The sequence below is a fragment of the Ranitomeya variabilis genome, chromosome 2 (genome assembly GCF_051348905.1).
Source record: "Ranitomeya variabilis isolate aRanVar5 chromosome 2, aRanVar5.hap1, whole genome shotgun sequence".
NCBI classification, from domain to species: Eukaryota; Metazoa; Chordata; class Amphibia; order Anura; family Dendrobatidae; genus Ranitomeya; species Ranitomeya variabilis.
The window spans coordinates 237,692,216-237,708,566 of NC_135233.1; the positions used below are offsets into that span (position 1 = coordinate 237,692,216).

At 44.4% G+C, this 16,351-nt stretch overlaps 1 protein-coding gene across 2 annotated transcripts in view; it reads left to right on the forward strand.

Annotated features, from left to right (window-relative positions):
- The window catches only part of LOC143805197 (ficolin-1-A-like), a 100,076-nt gene extending 95,026 nt beyond the window's left edge, over positions 1-5,050 (forward strand). For both annotated transcript variants that reach the window (XM_077284175.1, XM_077284176.1), the window contains 2 exons: positions 2,371-2,505; positions 4,137-5,050. In XM_077284175.1, coding sequence (XP_077140290.1) covers positions 2,371-2,505; positions 4,137-4,393 — 392 coding nt within the window. In that variant the 3' untranslated portion in view covers positions 4,394-5,050. The remainder of the gene's footprint in view (positions 1-2,370; positions 2,506-4,136) is intronic.
- The last annotated feature ends 11,301 nt before the right edge of the window (positions 5,051-16,351 follow it).

A 16,351-nucleotide genomic window follows, 5' to 3' on the forward strand; every position in this document is an offset into this window, starting at 1 on the left:
GCCTGTCCCGAAGAGACCTTGGACACATATCTCCATGGATTTCATTTCTGATCTTCCGCTATCTCAGGGCATGTCCGTTATCTGGGTGATATGTGATCGCTTCTCCAAGATGGTCCATTTGGTTCCTTTGCCTAAGCTGCCTTCCTCTTCCGATCTGGTTCCTGTGTTTTTCCAGAACGTGGTTCGTTTGCACGGCATCCCTGAGAATATTGTGTCAGACAGAGGATCCCAGTTCGTTTCCAGGTTCTGGTGATCCTTTTGTAGTAGGATGGGCATTGATTTGTCGTTTTCGTCTGCTTTCCATCCTCAGACTAATGGACAGACGGAGCGAACCAATCAGACTTTGGAGGCTTATTTGAGGTGTTTTGTCTCTGCTGATCAGGACGATTGGGTGACATTCTTGCCGTTGGCTGAGTTTGCCCTTAATAATCGGGCTAGTTCCGCCACCTTGGTTTCGCCTTTTTTCTGCAACTCTGGTTTCCATCCTCGCTTTTCTTCGGGTCATGTGGAGCCTTCTGACTGTCCTGGGGTGGATTCTGTGGTGGATAAGTTGCAGCGGATCTGGAATCATGTGGTGGACAACTTGAAGTTGTCACAGGAGAGGGCTCAGCGCTTTGCCAACCGCCGCCGCGGTGTGGGTCCCCGACTACGCGTTGGGGATTTGGTATGGCTTTCTTCCCGCTTTGTTCCTATGAAGGTCTCCTCTCCCAAATTTAAACCTCGTTTTATTGGGCCTTACAAGATATTGGAAATCCTTAATCCTGTATCTTTTCGTCTGGATCTTCCTGTGTCATTTGCTATTCACAATGTATTTCATAGGTCCTTGTTGCGGCGGTACATTGTGCCTGTAGTTCCTTCTGCTGAGCCTCCTGCTCCGGTGTTGGTTGAGGGCGAGTTGGAGTACGTGGTGGAGAAGATCTTGGATTCTCGCCTCTCCAGGCGGAGGCTTCAGTACCTGGTCAAGTGGAAGGGCTATGGTCAGGAGGATAATTCCTGGGTGGTCGCCTCTGATGTTCATGCGGCCGATTTAGTTCGTGCCTTTCATGCCGCTCATCCTGATCGCCCTGGTGGTCGTGGTGAGGGTTCGGTGACCCCTCACTAAGGGGGGGGTACTGTTGTGAATTTGCTTTTTGCTCCCTCTAGTGGTTACTAGTTTTTTGACTCTGGTTTTTCTGTCATTCCTTTTATCCGCACCTGGGTCGTTAGTTAGGGGTGTTGCTATATAAGCTCCCTGGACCTTCAGTTCTATGCCTGGCAACATAGTTATCAGAGCTAGTCTGCTGTGCTCTTGTCTACTGATCCTGGTTCCAGTTATATCAGCTAAGTCTGCTTTTTGCTTTTTGCTATTTGTTTTGGTTTTGTATTTTTGTCCAGCTTGTTCCAAATCTATATCCTGACCTTTGCTGGAAGCTCTAGGGGGCTGGTGTTCTCCCCCCGGACCGTTAGACGGTTCGGGGGTTCTTGAATTTCCAGTGTGGATTTTGATAGGGTTTTTGTTGACCATATAAGTTACCTTTCTTTATTCTGCTATCAGTAAGCGGGCCTCTCTGTGCTAAACCTGGTTCATTTCTGTGTTTGTCATTTCCTCTTACCTCACCGTTATTATTTGTGGGGGGCTTCTATCCAGCTTTGGGGTCCCCTTCTCTGGAGGCAAGAAAGGTCTTTTGTTTTCCTCTACTAGGGGTAGCTAGATTCTCCGGCTGGAGCGTGTCATCTAGAATCAACGTAGGAATGATCCCCGGCTACTTCTAGTGTTGGCGTTAGGAGTAGATATATGGTCAACCCAGTTACCACTGCCCTATGAGCTGGATTTTTGTATTCTGCAGACTTCCACGTTCCTCTGAGACCCTCGCCATTGGGGTCATAACATTCGGTCTTACAGCACGACTCCTACTGGTATTCTCCTATCGCTTGATCTCGTTTCTCACTCAGCACAATCTATCTCGCTTCTAGTCCTTTCTTGAGCCCCGCCGCTTCCCGGAGCTGGCGCGGACCCGTTACGTTCTTTCCAATGCCAAGCCTCTGTCAGGATCCCACCCCTGACAGAGACCCTACTGTATCTTCCGCTCACAACACCCTCTGCCACAAGGTGTTGCCTGGTTCCAACCCAGTCAGCTTTCTCTACTAACTTCCTGCCTGACCCCCAGTTTACCCACTATGGTGGGGAGTGGCCTAATGAATAGCACCCTTAGCTCTCCCCGGAGGCCCTGCTGTGAAATGTATTGGTGACTGTGATACCTGATTAGATGAGCTCCTTCAGTGCCATCGGACGCACCATAGCTCCCCATAGCGGCGGAGCCACAGTACTGCAACGACCAGGACTCTGGGGCGCTGCATACCCACATCACTGTCTGATGTTTCCTCCTATAGGTACCTTTCAGCTCCGGGTGGATTTAGAGGATTTTGACAACAATCGAGCCTACGCCACATACTCAGATTTCAGCATTACTGGAGAAGGAGATTTCTACAGGTTGAAATTTGATAAATTTATTGAAGGTACTGCAGGTAAGAGAAGCAGATACACATTTATTTGCCATCTTTATGTTATCTACTGTAGCCACAATGCAAAAAAACAGTGGTAGAAAATTGTGAAGAATTGGTCTTTGTGTGTCTCATTTGTGTAAGTCTATAATAAAGATACACTTTAAGCTTGAAGTGCGCCCATTTGTAAGGTGTTGCTGGTGAAAGGAAAAAGGAGAGTTTGTCTTTTTGCCTGTGATAGAAGAAGACACATTGGTTCTAATACTCTCATTTAAAACTTAATCTGTTATTCTAAAAGATGTCTCCAAGACATAAGGCTTCACGCATCTGCTACAAATTGTCAAAAATAGACATTTTAGATCATAATTAGTGATGAGCGAATATACTCGTTACTCGAGATTTTCCGAGCACGCTCGGGTGTCCTCCGAGTATTTTTTAGTGCTCGGAGTTTTAGTTTTTATTGCCACAGCTGAATGATTTACATCTGCTAGCCAGGTTGATTATATGTAAGGATTCCCTAGCAACCAGGCAACCCCCACATGTACTTATGCTGGCTAACAGATGTAAATCATTCTGCTGCGGCAAGAAAAACTAAAACTCCGAGTACTAAAAAAATACTCGGAGGACACCCGAACATGCTCGAGAAATCTCGAGTAACGAGTATATTCGCTCGTCATCACTAATCATAATGATTGTCGGCTGCTTCACCAAAAAATAATAATTACTTGTTTTGATCAATAGACAACCAGCATATGTTTGCTATTGTTCTAAAGAGAAATTGGGCATGTTGGATTTTTTTGGGGGGATGATCTTAAGCACTGGCTGTATCATCAACCAAAGAAAAACAACATGTCTGATGCAGTCTGCTAAGGAAAGTCTTACTGACAGATTCCCTTTAATGCTACCAGATCGCCCTAAACTTCAACTCTATGACTTAATGGGGTCGATTGTTTAAGAAAACTCATTTTCACAAAGGTGATTCCTCTGATCAGAATCCTCATCTTTTGGTCAAAGTGAAGAGCAGTTACAAAGAGTTTCTCTTGTTCTATGGTAGAGATTCTCAAACTTTCTCTTCAGGAGACCCATCAGATAATGCCTAGACCTCACCAGTAGTGATAGAAGTCTAAGGAAAATGAAAAACAAGTTAAAATAAGTACAAAAAGAGTAATGTTGCTAAACTAGAGACTGCGGCACCTTATTACATCGGTGAATATTCCCTGTCCAGCTGAGCCTCACCAGAAACAAGGCTGGTGCTTCTCTAGTGAGACCAGCCTCACAGAATCAGATGCCCTGTGCTAGACAGCCGGTCCTGAATTACAGACCATAATAATAATAATAATAATAATAATCTTTATTTATATAGCGCCAACATATTCCGCGGCGCTTTACAGTTTAACAGTTTCAAACACAACAGTCATGGGTATCAATGTTAACAATACAGTAATAAAGCAAAATAAGACAAAATAAGACGATATATAAATTGGAAGTGTGTAAACATTTTCTCTGTAGTGGTATTGTTAGGAAGTCAAACAAGTTCGACCAGGTTTTGGGGATTGAAGAAAAAAAAAAGAACATCAAAACTTTAAAAATAATGAAGGTTTGGTATTGATCTATCATTTTTATTTGTTGTTTTGCTTTCCTGGCTCTTTTTCTAGGAGACTCACTAAGTCAACACAAGGATAAAGCCTTCACCACCAGGGATAAGGAAAAGAGGGAAGATGGACTGTCACTATGCACTGAATACTACCAAGGAGCCTGGTGGTTTTATAACTGCTATCACAGCCACCTGAATGGGAGATATCTGAAGGGTGAAAATGTAAACCCTTTGAGAGGGGTTGTCTGGATCAATTACAAAGGAAACACATATTCCCTAAAGTCCTCAGAAATGAAGTTTCGACCTGCTAAAAGATAGATAATAGTCTGGGAAATGTGACCAGTATTGTGTTTGCCTCTGAATTAATCAGAATAAGGTTATATCTGACAGAAGTATTGTATATAAGAACACATTGGTATCATGGCCCCTGAGACTGCTGTTGGGCTCCCTATGGGGGGGGCAGCTTAAGCCATCCTCATCCTCCATCATACTTAGTGTGCTCCTCACTTATCTCCTAAAACCTAACAACAAAGGGGGCAATGAAGTGCCAGTCCTCTACTCTCCAAGCATTGGGGGCTTTGTGAAACCATTTTGCTGTGCGTCTTTTTCATCTATGTCCTTTGTCAGTGAAGATGACAACTACACTACATGCTGAATGTGAGCAGATGAATGAAAATAAATATCATGATTTACAATGAATATTTTCTTTTTTTTTAAATTTTCTACCATCCCAGAATAACGAGTATAAATTGAATTATGCATAATAATAAGAATTTTAGCAAGCTAGCTGTATAAGAATGAATGAACACTATGGTATAAAACAAGGTGAAGTGCAACACTAATATAGACAGAGTACCAAAGCCACAAAGTGAAAGATTCAGTTTCTATTCTGATTCCATAACTAGGCTGTGAGTAGGGCATTTGAGACACCGTTGCTATGGCTGTCTCTATGTACCATTACTCACACGAAGAGATTTCACCAGATAGCTTGACTCGACTGCAAAGGCACATATGAAGAATCCAGAAAAAGGCTTATCTTCAAGCTGAATTCTTGTAGTTATACAGTAGCAGTAATGGCTGAAATAAGTAAAAAAAAATATTTTGAATGAGAGCTGCAAGACATGAGGTTCTTAAGATGGCTGCCATACAGAGAATGAGCAAAAGAAGGGAATGGTTACTGACATCAGAGTTAGAGAGGCAGACTGGGAAAGAGGGAGGACAAACTTCTAAAATTATAAAAGGCAAACCTTATTTCATAGCAACGCAACAGCAACAATACAATACTGTATGATACCCAAGTCGTAGGACATGACAGTTTCCAAATTAAATACAATTCATTATACCGGTTCATTAAGATATTACATGTATTAATGTGGGTCAAGGAAGGCCTTCCGTACCTGTGCCATGGGTGAAACTATATGGGATAAACAATACCTAAAAGCTCAGTCTCACAGGCTACCAACTGAACTGAGGATACACTCCTAAAAAATACCTGGGCTAGCACCACTCATCCACTATTGGTGATAAGTCCTAGCACCACATACATTGTACCTACTGTTATCAATTGAACATTAGCAGTCTACCAGTAAAATGGACAAGACACAACCCATACTCTAGATATTTAGGGTTTTTTAGGACAGCAAAGCAAAACTCTTAAAGGAGTGGTCCAAAACTAAAACTAATTTTTATCCAAAATGTTTCTGTATTCATTTTAATTATATACCGTATATACTTGAGTATAAGCCGACCCGAGTATAAGCCGAGACCCCTAATTTTGCCACAAGAAAACTGGGAAAACTTACTGACTCGAGTATAAGCCTAGGGTGGGAAATACAGCAGCTACCGGTAAATTTAAAAAATAAAAATAGATACCAATAAAAGTAAAATAGGATTGAGACATCAGTAGGTTAAGTGTTTTTGAATATCCATATGGAATCAGGAGCCCCATATAATGATCCATAAAGTTCATGATGGGCCCCATAAGATGCTCCATATTAAAATATGCCCCATATAATGCTGCATAAAAGGTTAATGATGGCCCCATAAGATGCTCCATAGAATATTATGCCCCATATAATGCTGCACAAAGGTTGATGGCCCCATAAGATTCTCCATAGAATATTATGCTCCATATAATGCTGCACAAAGGTTGATAGCCCCATAAGATGCTCCATAGATTATGCCCCATATAATGCTGAACAAAGGTTGATGGCCCCATAAGATGCTCCATAGAATATTATGCCTGATATAATGCTGCACAAAGGTTGATGGCCCCATAACATGCTCTATAGCATATTATGCCCCATATGCTGCTGATGCTGCTGCTGCGATTAAAAAAAAAAAATGACATACTCACCTGTCTCCGTTCCACCACTGCGTGCCGCTGTGTCTTCCGGCTCTCAGCAGTGACTGTTCAGGCAGAGGGCGCGCACGAACCCCATTTCATTGCGCCCTCTGACCTGAACGTCACAGCCAGAGGATGCAGAAAATGGAGCCCGGCGGTGGAACGGGGGCAGGTGAATATTGCATGGCTCACCCTCCCCTGTCATACTCACCCTCCCGGCGCGGTCCCTGCTTCTCCGATGAGATGGTCTCTGATGCCGGCAGCTTGTTCCTGTGTTCAGCGGTCACATGGTACCGCTCATAAAAGTAATGAATATGCGTCCATATTCATTATGTTAATGAGCGGTACAATGTGACCACTGAACACAGGAACAATCTGCCGGCATCAGAGACAATCTGAGAAGCAGGGATTGCGCCAGGAGCAGGCGAGTATGATGTGACAGCCGCCGTTCCCCCTCCCCCACGACCCCCTGGGACAATGACTCGCTTCTTGGAAATGCTATGTTTAATAGGAGATTTTTGTTGCTACTGGAGATTCACCTTCCTGTGCTGTGTTCTAAAGCTAAGTGTTTGAAGTGGAATAATTGTAGAAGTGATCTGTGGTTTGCTGCAGTACATATGTGTTTATATCCTGGTCCCTGTTCCCATTTAGTTTATTCCCCCCTGTCCCTATCATCCTTCCATGTTGTTGGTTAGTGCTTTTGTATAATAGAGGGTCTCTGTTTTCCCTGTTTTGTCTTTGTGTCTTGTTTACATTTCTGTCCCATGCCTCATGGAGTGGAGAAGAGGACAGACCGGGGATTAACACAAACATACTAATGTCGGAGACTCTCTACCTTCAAGAGTACCCTGGGACAGGGATAGTTAGGGGCCTAGTTTCAGGGACAGTTTGAGGCCTCCCTTCCATACTGAACACTGACACAGAGTGACATTGCCCTGGTCTTCAACCCTTTAACCCCTATAAGGGATCTGGACTTACACATGCGTCCCTGGGCAAGATCTACAGAGTCAGCTGCTGTTTGGTGGTGCAAGCTGGCAAGAAGGGATGTCAAGCAAGGTCAAAGTCAAGAGGTCATGTCAGAGACAAAATCATAAAGCAAGCAGGATCAGGGCACAGTGTTATTCACAAGAACAGTAGTTCTATTAACTGGCAGAAAAGTCACAGTTTCAGGGGTTTAAATAGCTGACTGCCCCTTCAAAAGCTTTCAGGAAGGAGTAATAAAAAACATAGATCACGAATCGGCACAGATGTTACAGTCATCAGGGGCCAGAGGTTGTGGGGTCCTTTCTAACTGTGCAATATTCTTCTCGATGCACAGTGACAGTGCACTCCCTTGATGGCTCTAATCAGAAGTGATGGACCAGCAACAGAACACAGCATACTGTCAGTGCACATTGTAAAGAGATAACATGGTGTTTAGAGACCAGTGCTGCCCCTGAAATAAACATCACTTGTGGGAGTGGGACTGGACTCTGCTTTTCCTGGGCGACGGGTTATCGCCTTATAATGCACACTGATAGTTTTCTCTCTTGCCGGCTCATTACTTCTAATTAGAGCCAGCGAGGGAGAGCACTGTCACTGTGCAATGAGAAGAATAATGCACAGTAAGAAGGGAGATTATACTGCGCATACATCGGAAATGACAACCAGAAACCAGAGCATGCTCAATATAGAAGGGACTTGCCCAGCCCTTGAAACAGACATCACTGATAGAGTTTCATCTCAGGGTGGGGACAGACGCTGTAGCAGTAACTACTCAAGTGATTCTCAAATGAAGCATCTTTACAAATGCAAATAGGTAAAAAAAGGAAAATAAATCAGATTAGTGAGTGAAGGGTATAGACTTTTTATTTAATTAAACCATATTAGAAAAACTATTATACTATTAATATAAATAGACAGGACGGAAATCAATATTAGTTTCAGACCAATCCTTTAAAGTTTTAGACTTTGATATTTCATATTTGTTTATAGAAATATAAAAATATTTGATGTTTTATTTTTTATTTTTCCTGTTGAACTCCTGTGAACTCACCACTGCACCGTGAAACTTTTTGTCACTGTGCTTGCGGTGATCTCACCAAGGTCTCCACAACTTATGTGCCCAGCTGGGAACACAGCCTCAATGACCAGCGGTAACCTCAATGACGTAACCGTCATCGCTAGTCAATGAGGCTGAGCTCGCAGCAGCTCATTCCCCAGTGGTTCTCAGCCTGGACAGTCACAACTTGGCACCGTCCAGGATGAAAACTATTTATACCCAGACATGGATTATGGCAAGGGACAGAATAATGGACTGGTGAGGGATATGGTTGCTTTTTATTTTCTATTTATTACAGGAGACAAGGGCTTCAATGAAATGGGCATTACGCGAGTATAAGGCTGCCGTCACACTAGCAGTATTTCGTCAGTATTTTACATCAGTATTTGTAAGCCAAAACCAGGAGTGGGTGATAAATGCAGAAGTGGAGCATATGTTTCTGTTATACTTTTCCTCTATTTGTTCCACTCCTAGTTTTGGCTTACAAATTCTGATGTAAAATACTGACCAAATACTGCTAGTGTGACGGCAACCTAACTGTGTTTGTTATTTAAATTTTTAAATAAAAATGAAAAGTGTTTTGTTTTTATTTAAAATAAAGGACTTTACACTTGATGTGTGTTTATTTACAATACAACCCCACAAATATGAAGCCCACTTGAAACCACCACAGGACAAGTGGGAAGAGCTGAGCAAAGCGCCAGAATTGGCATATCTAATAGATAATAACAATAATTATCTTTATTTTTATATAGCGCTAATATATTCCGCAGCGATTTACAGTTTCCACACATTATCATCGCTGTCCCAGATGGGGCTCACAATCTAAATTCCCTATCAGTATGGTTTTGGAATGTGGGAGGAAACCCACGCAAACATGGGGAGAGCATACAAACTCCTTGCAGATGTTGTCCTTGGTGGGGTTTGAACCCAGGACTCCAGCGCTGTAAGGCTGCAGTGTTAACCACTGAGCCATCTTTTGTGGGCAGCTGTGGGCTGCTATTTTTAGGCTGGAAGAGGCAAACATACATGGCCCTTTACCAGCCTGAGAATACCAGCCCCCAGCTGTCTGCTTTAACTTGGCTGGTTGTCAAAAATGGGGGGGACCCATGTCGCTTTTTTAAGTTATTTATTTAAATAATAAATAAATATGGCATGACGACCCCTCTATTCTTGATAACCAGCCTTGCTACTGATGAAAGCTGAGTGTTGCAGCCCGCAGCTGTCAGTTTTGCCTGGCTGGTTATCAAAAATACAGGAACCCACGCTGTGTTTTTTTAAATTATTTATTTAGAGTGCAGGCGACAGCTGATGAATACTTACATCAGCTGCTGCCTGCTCTCACTGTTATTAGCGGCAGCAGACATTGGCTGATGTGAGTAGTAGTCCAAACAGCTGGAGATAAACTTTTTATCTCCAATCACAGCTGTGGGCTCACACTGTCATCTGACAGCATGGGAACCATGGCCCTCTAACAGGTGGTAATAATCTTAGAGGTAGTGTGTCACGAAGTGACTGTCCTAGCATAACATGACCCGACGAGTGGACGGTCACAAAATGGCAAAATACAAAATGGTACAACGGGGACACTTTTAACAATGGTGGGCCCTGTTAGTAGGGAACGGGGAATGAACACCTCCTGCACTCACCAGAGGATGTGCCCTGCTCTTACTAGCATCCCTATATGGGTTCTTTCACCCCATCATCGAGCAGGATACCTAGTCCCTCACTTGCCGTGCTCTTATCCTTAAGTAGGGAACAGGCAGGTGAGAGCACTGGTCACACCGCTGCACTAATACAACACAAGGGAAGTTACAGACAACAAAGGCCCAAAGCAACAATAAACTCCACACTTAGCTTTCTCTGCTGCAAAGCACCGCACAGCAGAGTAAGGCACCAGATATCAGTATTCAGCTGAAGAACCACGACACTCAGCAAGCTCCTGACTCCAGCTAGGTTGGTCTCTAAAAGGACCTCTATAACCAACAGTCAGCTGATGCATCAGGTTACCTTTTAAAGGAAGGTGGGAGTGGTCACCACTTGCATAAGCAAACTAGGCAGCAATGTGATTACACCAAGGGCACCGGGGAAAAACTGCATTAACCCTCAATAGTCTAAAAGGAAAAAAGTTTTAATCTGAGAGGCCAGATCTGCCACAGATCCAAACATTGACCGTGACACAGTGTTTGCCACTCTGTCATGCACATGACAGTGTGCAAACGCTGGATATTCTGGCCCCCCATTCACTTAAATGGTCTCTGTGTTATGGTTCGGGCTTGGGTACTGTACTGGTACCAGAACCAAAACTTTTTTTTAACTGTTCTACGAACCTTTATATCCATAGGTTCACTCTTCTATACATAGCAGCAGAGCCTGAGCAAAGTATTTTCCTTTTTATCTGTCCCTTGTTTGTCTCTTTCCCTGTGGGTTACCATCTGTAATGGCGAGGCTAGCATCCTTGCCGGTCAGTGCTATAGCCAGGGTTGTTAGAGGTGACAGCCATGGATTAGGCACGTGACGGCAGGATGGGAAAGACTGGCATAGGTCGTTAGGGATGCTTAGAGACAGGCACAGCTTGGTATTAGGAGGTTTCCCATGCCCTGCTCCCTACAGTTAGGGCCTTCATCCCCTTTTTCCATCCCATTATACTTATATGCTGTGTCATTCACCATACATACCCGTGTCAGAATGTGACATTTCTACAGAAATGCCAAATATGTGGACGCTAAATGTGGTTGAGACACACTGGGGCTCAGAAGGGAGGGGGGCATTTGGATTTGGGAGTGCAGAATTCACTGTTTTATTTTGGGGGTGAGGGGCCATAGTGCTTTTCCAAAGCCATTGTACTACCAATAAAATGGAAGCCTCCTTTATTTCCATTGACAAGTGACGGACCTGAGTGGGGACTTGCTATTTTTATGGATTGAGTTAAAGCTTTTATTGGGAACATTTTACATAACATTTAGGATCACATTTATCCAGTGCTCTATGCTGATCACTTACTTTGGGGTTTCTGTCATGATTCCCCAATGGCATGGGAACATAAGAAACACAAAAATAACAGACTAGCTCTCGGGTGATGGAAACTCAAGCTGACCGTGACCTAAATCTACCACACAACTAACAGTAGCCAGGAAGCATTCCTACGGCTGCCTAGATGCCATGCGCCAGCCGGAGAACTAACTACGCCTGGAAGAGGAAGGAAAAGACCTGGCTTACCTCTAGAGAAATTCCCCAAAGATGATAGTGGCCCCCACGTATATTAACGGTGAGTTCAGAGGAAAAGACATACACAGTATGAAGGTAGATTTAGCAAAGCGAGGTCCACTTACTAGATAGAGGAAGGATACAAAAGAGGACTTCACGGTCAGCTGAAAAACCCTTTCAAAAAACCCATCCTGAAATTACTTTAAGACTCCTGTGTCAACTCATGACACAGGAGTGGCAATTTCAGTCCACAAGAGCTTCCAGTAACAGGAAATGACAAAACTGTAAACTGGACAAGAAAAACAAAACAATAAGGACAAGAGTCCACTTAGCTGATCAGCAGACTAGTAGCAGGAACATGCAACTGAAAGACTCAGGTTACAATGATGACCGGCAAGGAAGTGACTGGAGAGCAAGGCTAAATAGGGAACTCCCAAAACTGATGGAAGCAGGTGAGCTGAGGCAGAAAAGCACACACAAGTCTCCAGTACCACCAGCCACCACCAGGAGAGCCAAAAAGCGGATCACAACAGTACCCCCCCCTTAAGGAGGGGGCACCGAACCCTCACAAGAACCGCCAGGGCGACCTGGATGAGCCCTATGAAAGGCACGAACCAAATCCGAGGCATGAACATCAGAGGCAGTTACCCAAAAATTATCTTCCTGACCATAGCCCTTCCATTTAACCAGGTACTGGAGTCTCCGCCTGGAAATACGGGAGTCCAAGATCTTCTCTATGACGTACTCCAATTCACCCTCAACCAGCACAGGAGCAGGAGGCCCAGCAGAAGGAACCACCGGCACCTCGTATCTCCGCAACAACGACCGATGGAACACATTATGGATAGCAAAAGATGCCGGAAGGTCCAAACGAAAGGAAACAGGGTTAATAATCTCCAAAATCCTATAGGGACCGATGAACCGAGGCTTAAATTTAGGAGAAGAAACCCTCATAGGGACAAAACGGGAAGACAACCACACCAAGTCCCCAACACGAAGGCGAGGACCAACCCGACGCTGGCGGTTAGCAAACCGCTGAGTCCTCTCCTGGGACAAATTCAAATTGTCCACCACTTGTTCCCAAATCCGATACAACCGATCCACCACAGCATCCACTCCAGGACAATCCGAAGACTCCACCTGACCAGAAGAAAAACGGGGATGAAACCCCGAATTGCAAAAGAAAGGGGAAACCAAAGTGGCAGAACTGGCCCGGTTATTAAGAGCAAACTCCGCCAACGGCAAAAAGGCAACCCAATCATCCTGATCCGCAGACACAAAACACCTCAAATACGTCTCCAAAGTTTGATTAGTTCGCTCCGTCTGGCCATTAGTCTGAGGATGGAAGGCAGACGAAAAAGACAAATCAATGCCCAACCTGGCACAGAATGCCCGCCAAAATCTAGAAACGAACAGGGTACCCCTATCAGAAACGATATTTTCAGGAATACCATGCAAGCGAACCACATTTTGAAAAAACAAAGGAACCAACTCAGACGAGGAAGGCAACTTCGGCAATGGCACCAAATGAACCATCTTAGAAAAACGGTCACACACTACCCAGATAACAGACATCCTCTGAGAGACAGGAAGATCAGAAATAAAGTCCATCGAGATGTGCGTCCAAGGCCTCTTCGGAATAGGCAAGGGCAACAACAACCCGCTAGCCCTAGAACAACAAGGCTTGGCCCGAGCACACACATCACAAGACTGCACAAAAACACGCACATCACGAGACAGAGATGGCCACCAGAAGGATCTAGCCACCAAATCCCTGGTACCAAAAATTCCAGGATGACCCGCCAGCGTAGAAGAATGAACCTCCGAGATGACTCTACTGGTCCAATCATCAGGAACAAACAGTCTACCAGGTGGACAGCGATCAGGTCTATCTGCCTGAAACTCTTGCAAAGCACGTCGCAGATCTGGGGAAATAGCGGATAATATCACCCCATCCTTAAGGATACCTGTAGGTTCCGAATCACCAGGGGAATCAGGCTCAAAACTCCTAGAAAGGGCATCCGCCTTCACATTCTTAGAACCTGGTAGATATGAGACCACAAAATTAAACCGAGAGAAAAACAACGACCAGCACGCCTGTCTAGGATTCAGGCACCTGGCAGACTAAAGATAAATCAGATTCTTGTGATCAGTCAAAACCACCACCTGATGTCTAGCACCCTCAAGCCAATGACGCCACTCCTCAAATGCCCACTTCATGGCCAAAAGCTCCCGATTACCGACATCATAATTTCTTTCGGCGGCAGAAAATTTTCGAGAAAAGAACGCACAAGGTCTCATCACTGAGCAATCGGAACTTTTCTGCGACAAAACAGCCCCCGCTCCGATCTCGGAAGCATCGACCTCAACCTGAAAGGGGGGAGAGACATCGGGCTGGCGCAACACAGGGGCAGACGAAAAGCGGCGCTTAAGTTCCCGAAAGGCCTCCACAGCGGCAGAGGACCAATTGGCAACATCAGCACCCTTCTTAGTCAAATCCGTAAGAGGCTTAGCAACACCAGAAAAACCAGTTATAAATCGACGATAAAAATTAGCAAAGCCCAAGAACTTCTGAAGACCCTTTAGAGAAGTAGGCTGCGTCCAGTCACAAATAGCCCGAACCTTGACAGGGTCCATCTCAACAGAAGAAGGGGAAAAAATATACCCCAAAAAGGAAATCTTTTGAACCCCAAAAACACACTTAGAACCCTTTACACACAGAGAATTCTCCCGCAAGACCTGAAAAACCCTCCTGACCTGCTGAACATGAGACTCCCAGTCCTCAGAAAAAATCAAAATATCGTCCAAATACACAATCATAAATTTATCCAGATATTCACGGAAAATATCATGCATAAAGGACTGAAAAACTGAAGGCGCATTAGAAAGGCCGAAAGGCATTACTAAATACTCAAAGTGGCCCTCAGGCGTATTAAATGCGGTTTTCCACTCATCCCCTTGCTTAATTCGCACCAAATTATACGCCCCACGGAGATCAATCTTGGAGAACCACTTAGCCCCCCTTATGCGAGCAAACAAATCAGTAAGCAGCGGCAACGGATACTGATATTTGACAGTAATTTTATTCAGGAGACGATAATCAATACAAGGCCTCAGCGAGCCATCCTTTTTAGAGACAAAGAAAAACCCAGCTCCTAAAGGTGATGAAGAAGGACGAATATGTCCCTTTTCCAGGGACTCCTTAACATATTCTCGCATGGCAGCATGCTCAGGTACAGATAGGTTAAACAAACGACCCTTAGGAAATTTACTGCCTGGAATCAGATCTATGGCGCAATCACACTCTCTGTGGGGAGGGAGAGAACCAATTTTAGGCTCTTCAAAAATATCCCCAAAATCCGACAAAAATGCAGGAATCTCAGAGGGAATAGATGACGAGATAGGAACCAAAGGTATGTCCCCATGAGCCCCCCGACATCCCCAGCTTAACACAGACATAGTTTTCCAGTCCAGTACTGGGTTATGAGATTGTAACCATGGTAATCCAAGCACTAAAACATCATGTAAATTATACAACACGAGGAAGCGAATCATCTCCTGATGGTCTGGAGTCATACGCATAGTCACTTGCGTCCAGAACTGTGGTCTATTACAAGCCAGAGGTGTAGAATCAATACCCTTCAGAGGTATAGGAACTTCCAGAGGCTCCAAATCAAACCCACAGCGCCTGGCGAAGGACCAATCCATGAGACTCAGAGCGGCGCCAGAGTCCACATAGGCATCCACGGTAATAACTGATAATGAACAAATCAGAGTTACAGACAGAAGAAATTTAGACTGTAAAGTGCCAATAGAAACAGACTTGTCAACCTTCCTAGTACGTTTAGAGCATGCTGATATAACATGCGCGGAATCACCACAGTAGAAGCACAAGCCATTTTTGCGCCTATAATTCTGCCGCTCGCTTCTTGACAGAATTCTGTCACATTGCATTTTCTCTGGCGTCCCTTCAGAAGATACCGCCAAATGGTGCACGGGTTTGCGCTCCCGCAAACGCCGATCAATCTGAATCGCCATTGTCATGGACTCATTCAGACCTGTGGGCGTAGGAAACCCCACCATGACATCCTTAACGGCATCAGAAAGGCCCTCTCTGAAATTTGCCGCTAGGGCACACTCATTCCACTGAGTAAGCACAGACCATTTACGAAATTTTTGGCAGTATATCTCAGCTTCATCTTGCCCTTGAGACAGGGCTATTAAAGCTTTTTCAGCTTGAATCTCCAAATTAGGTTCCTCATACAGCAACCCTAAAGCCAGAAAAAACGCATCCACATTGAGCAACGCAGGATCCCCTGGTGTCAATGAAAATGCCCAATTTTGAGGGTCACCTCGCAGTAACGAAATCACAATTTTAACCTGCTGAACAGGATCTCCAGAGGAGTGAGGTCTGAGAGAAAGGAATAATTTACAATTACATTTGAAATTCAAAAATCGAGATCTATCTCCGGAAAATACCTCTGGTGTAGGAATCTTAGGTTCAGAAATAGGAGTACGTATAACATAATCTTGTAAATTCTGAACCTCCGTAGCAAGATTATTTAAACCTGCAGCCAAACTCTGAGGGTCCATCCTTAAACCGGAGAGATCAGAGCCATTCAAGGATTAGAAGGAGAGAAAGGCAAGGCTGTAAATAGAGCAGAAATACAACTGAGCCAACTAA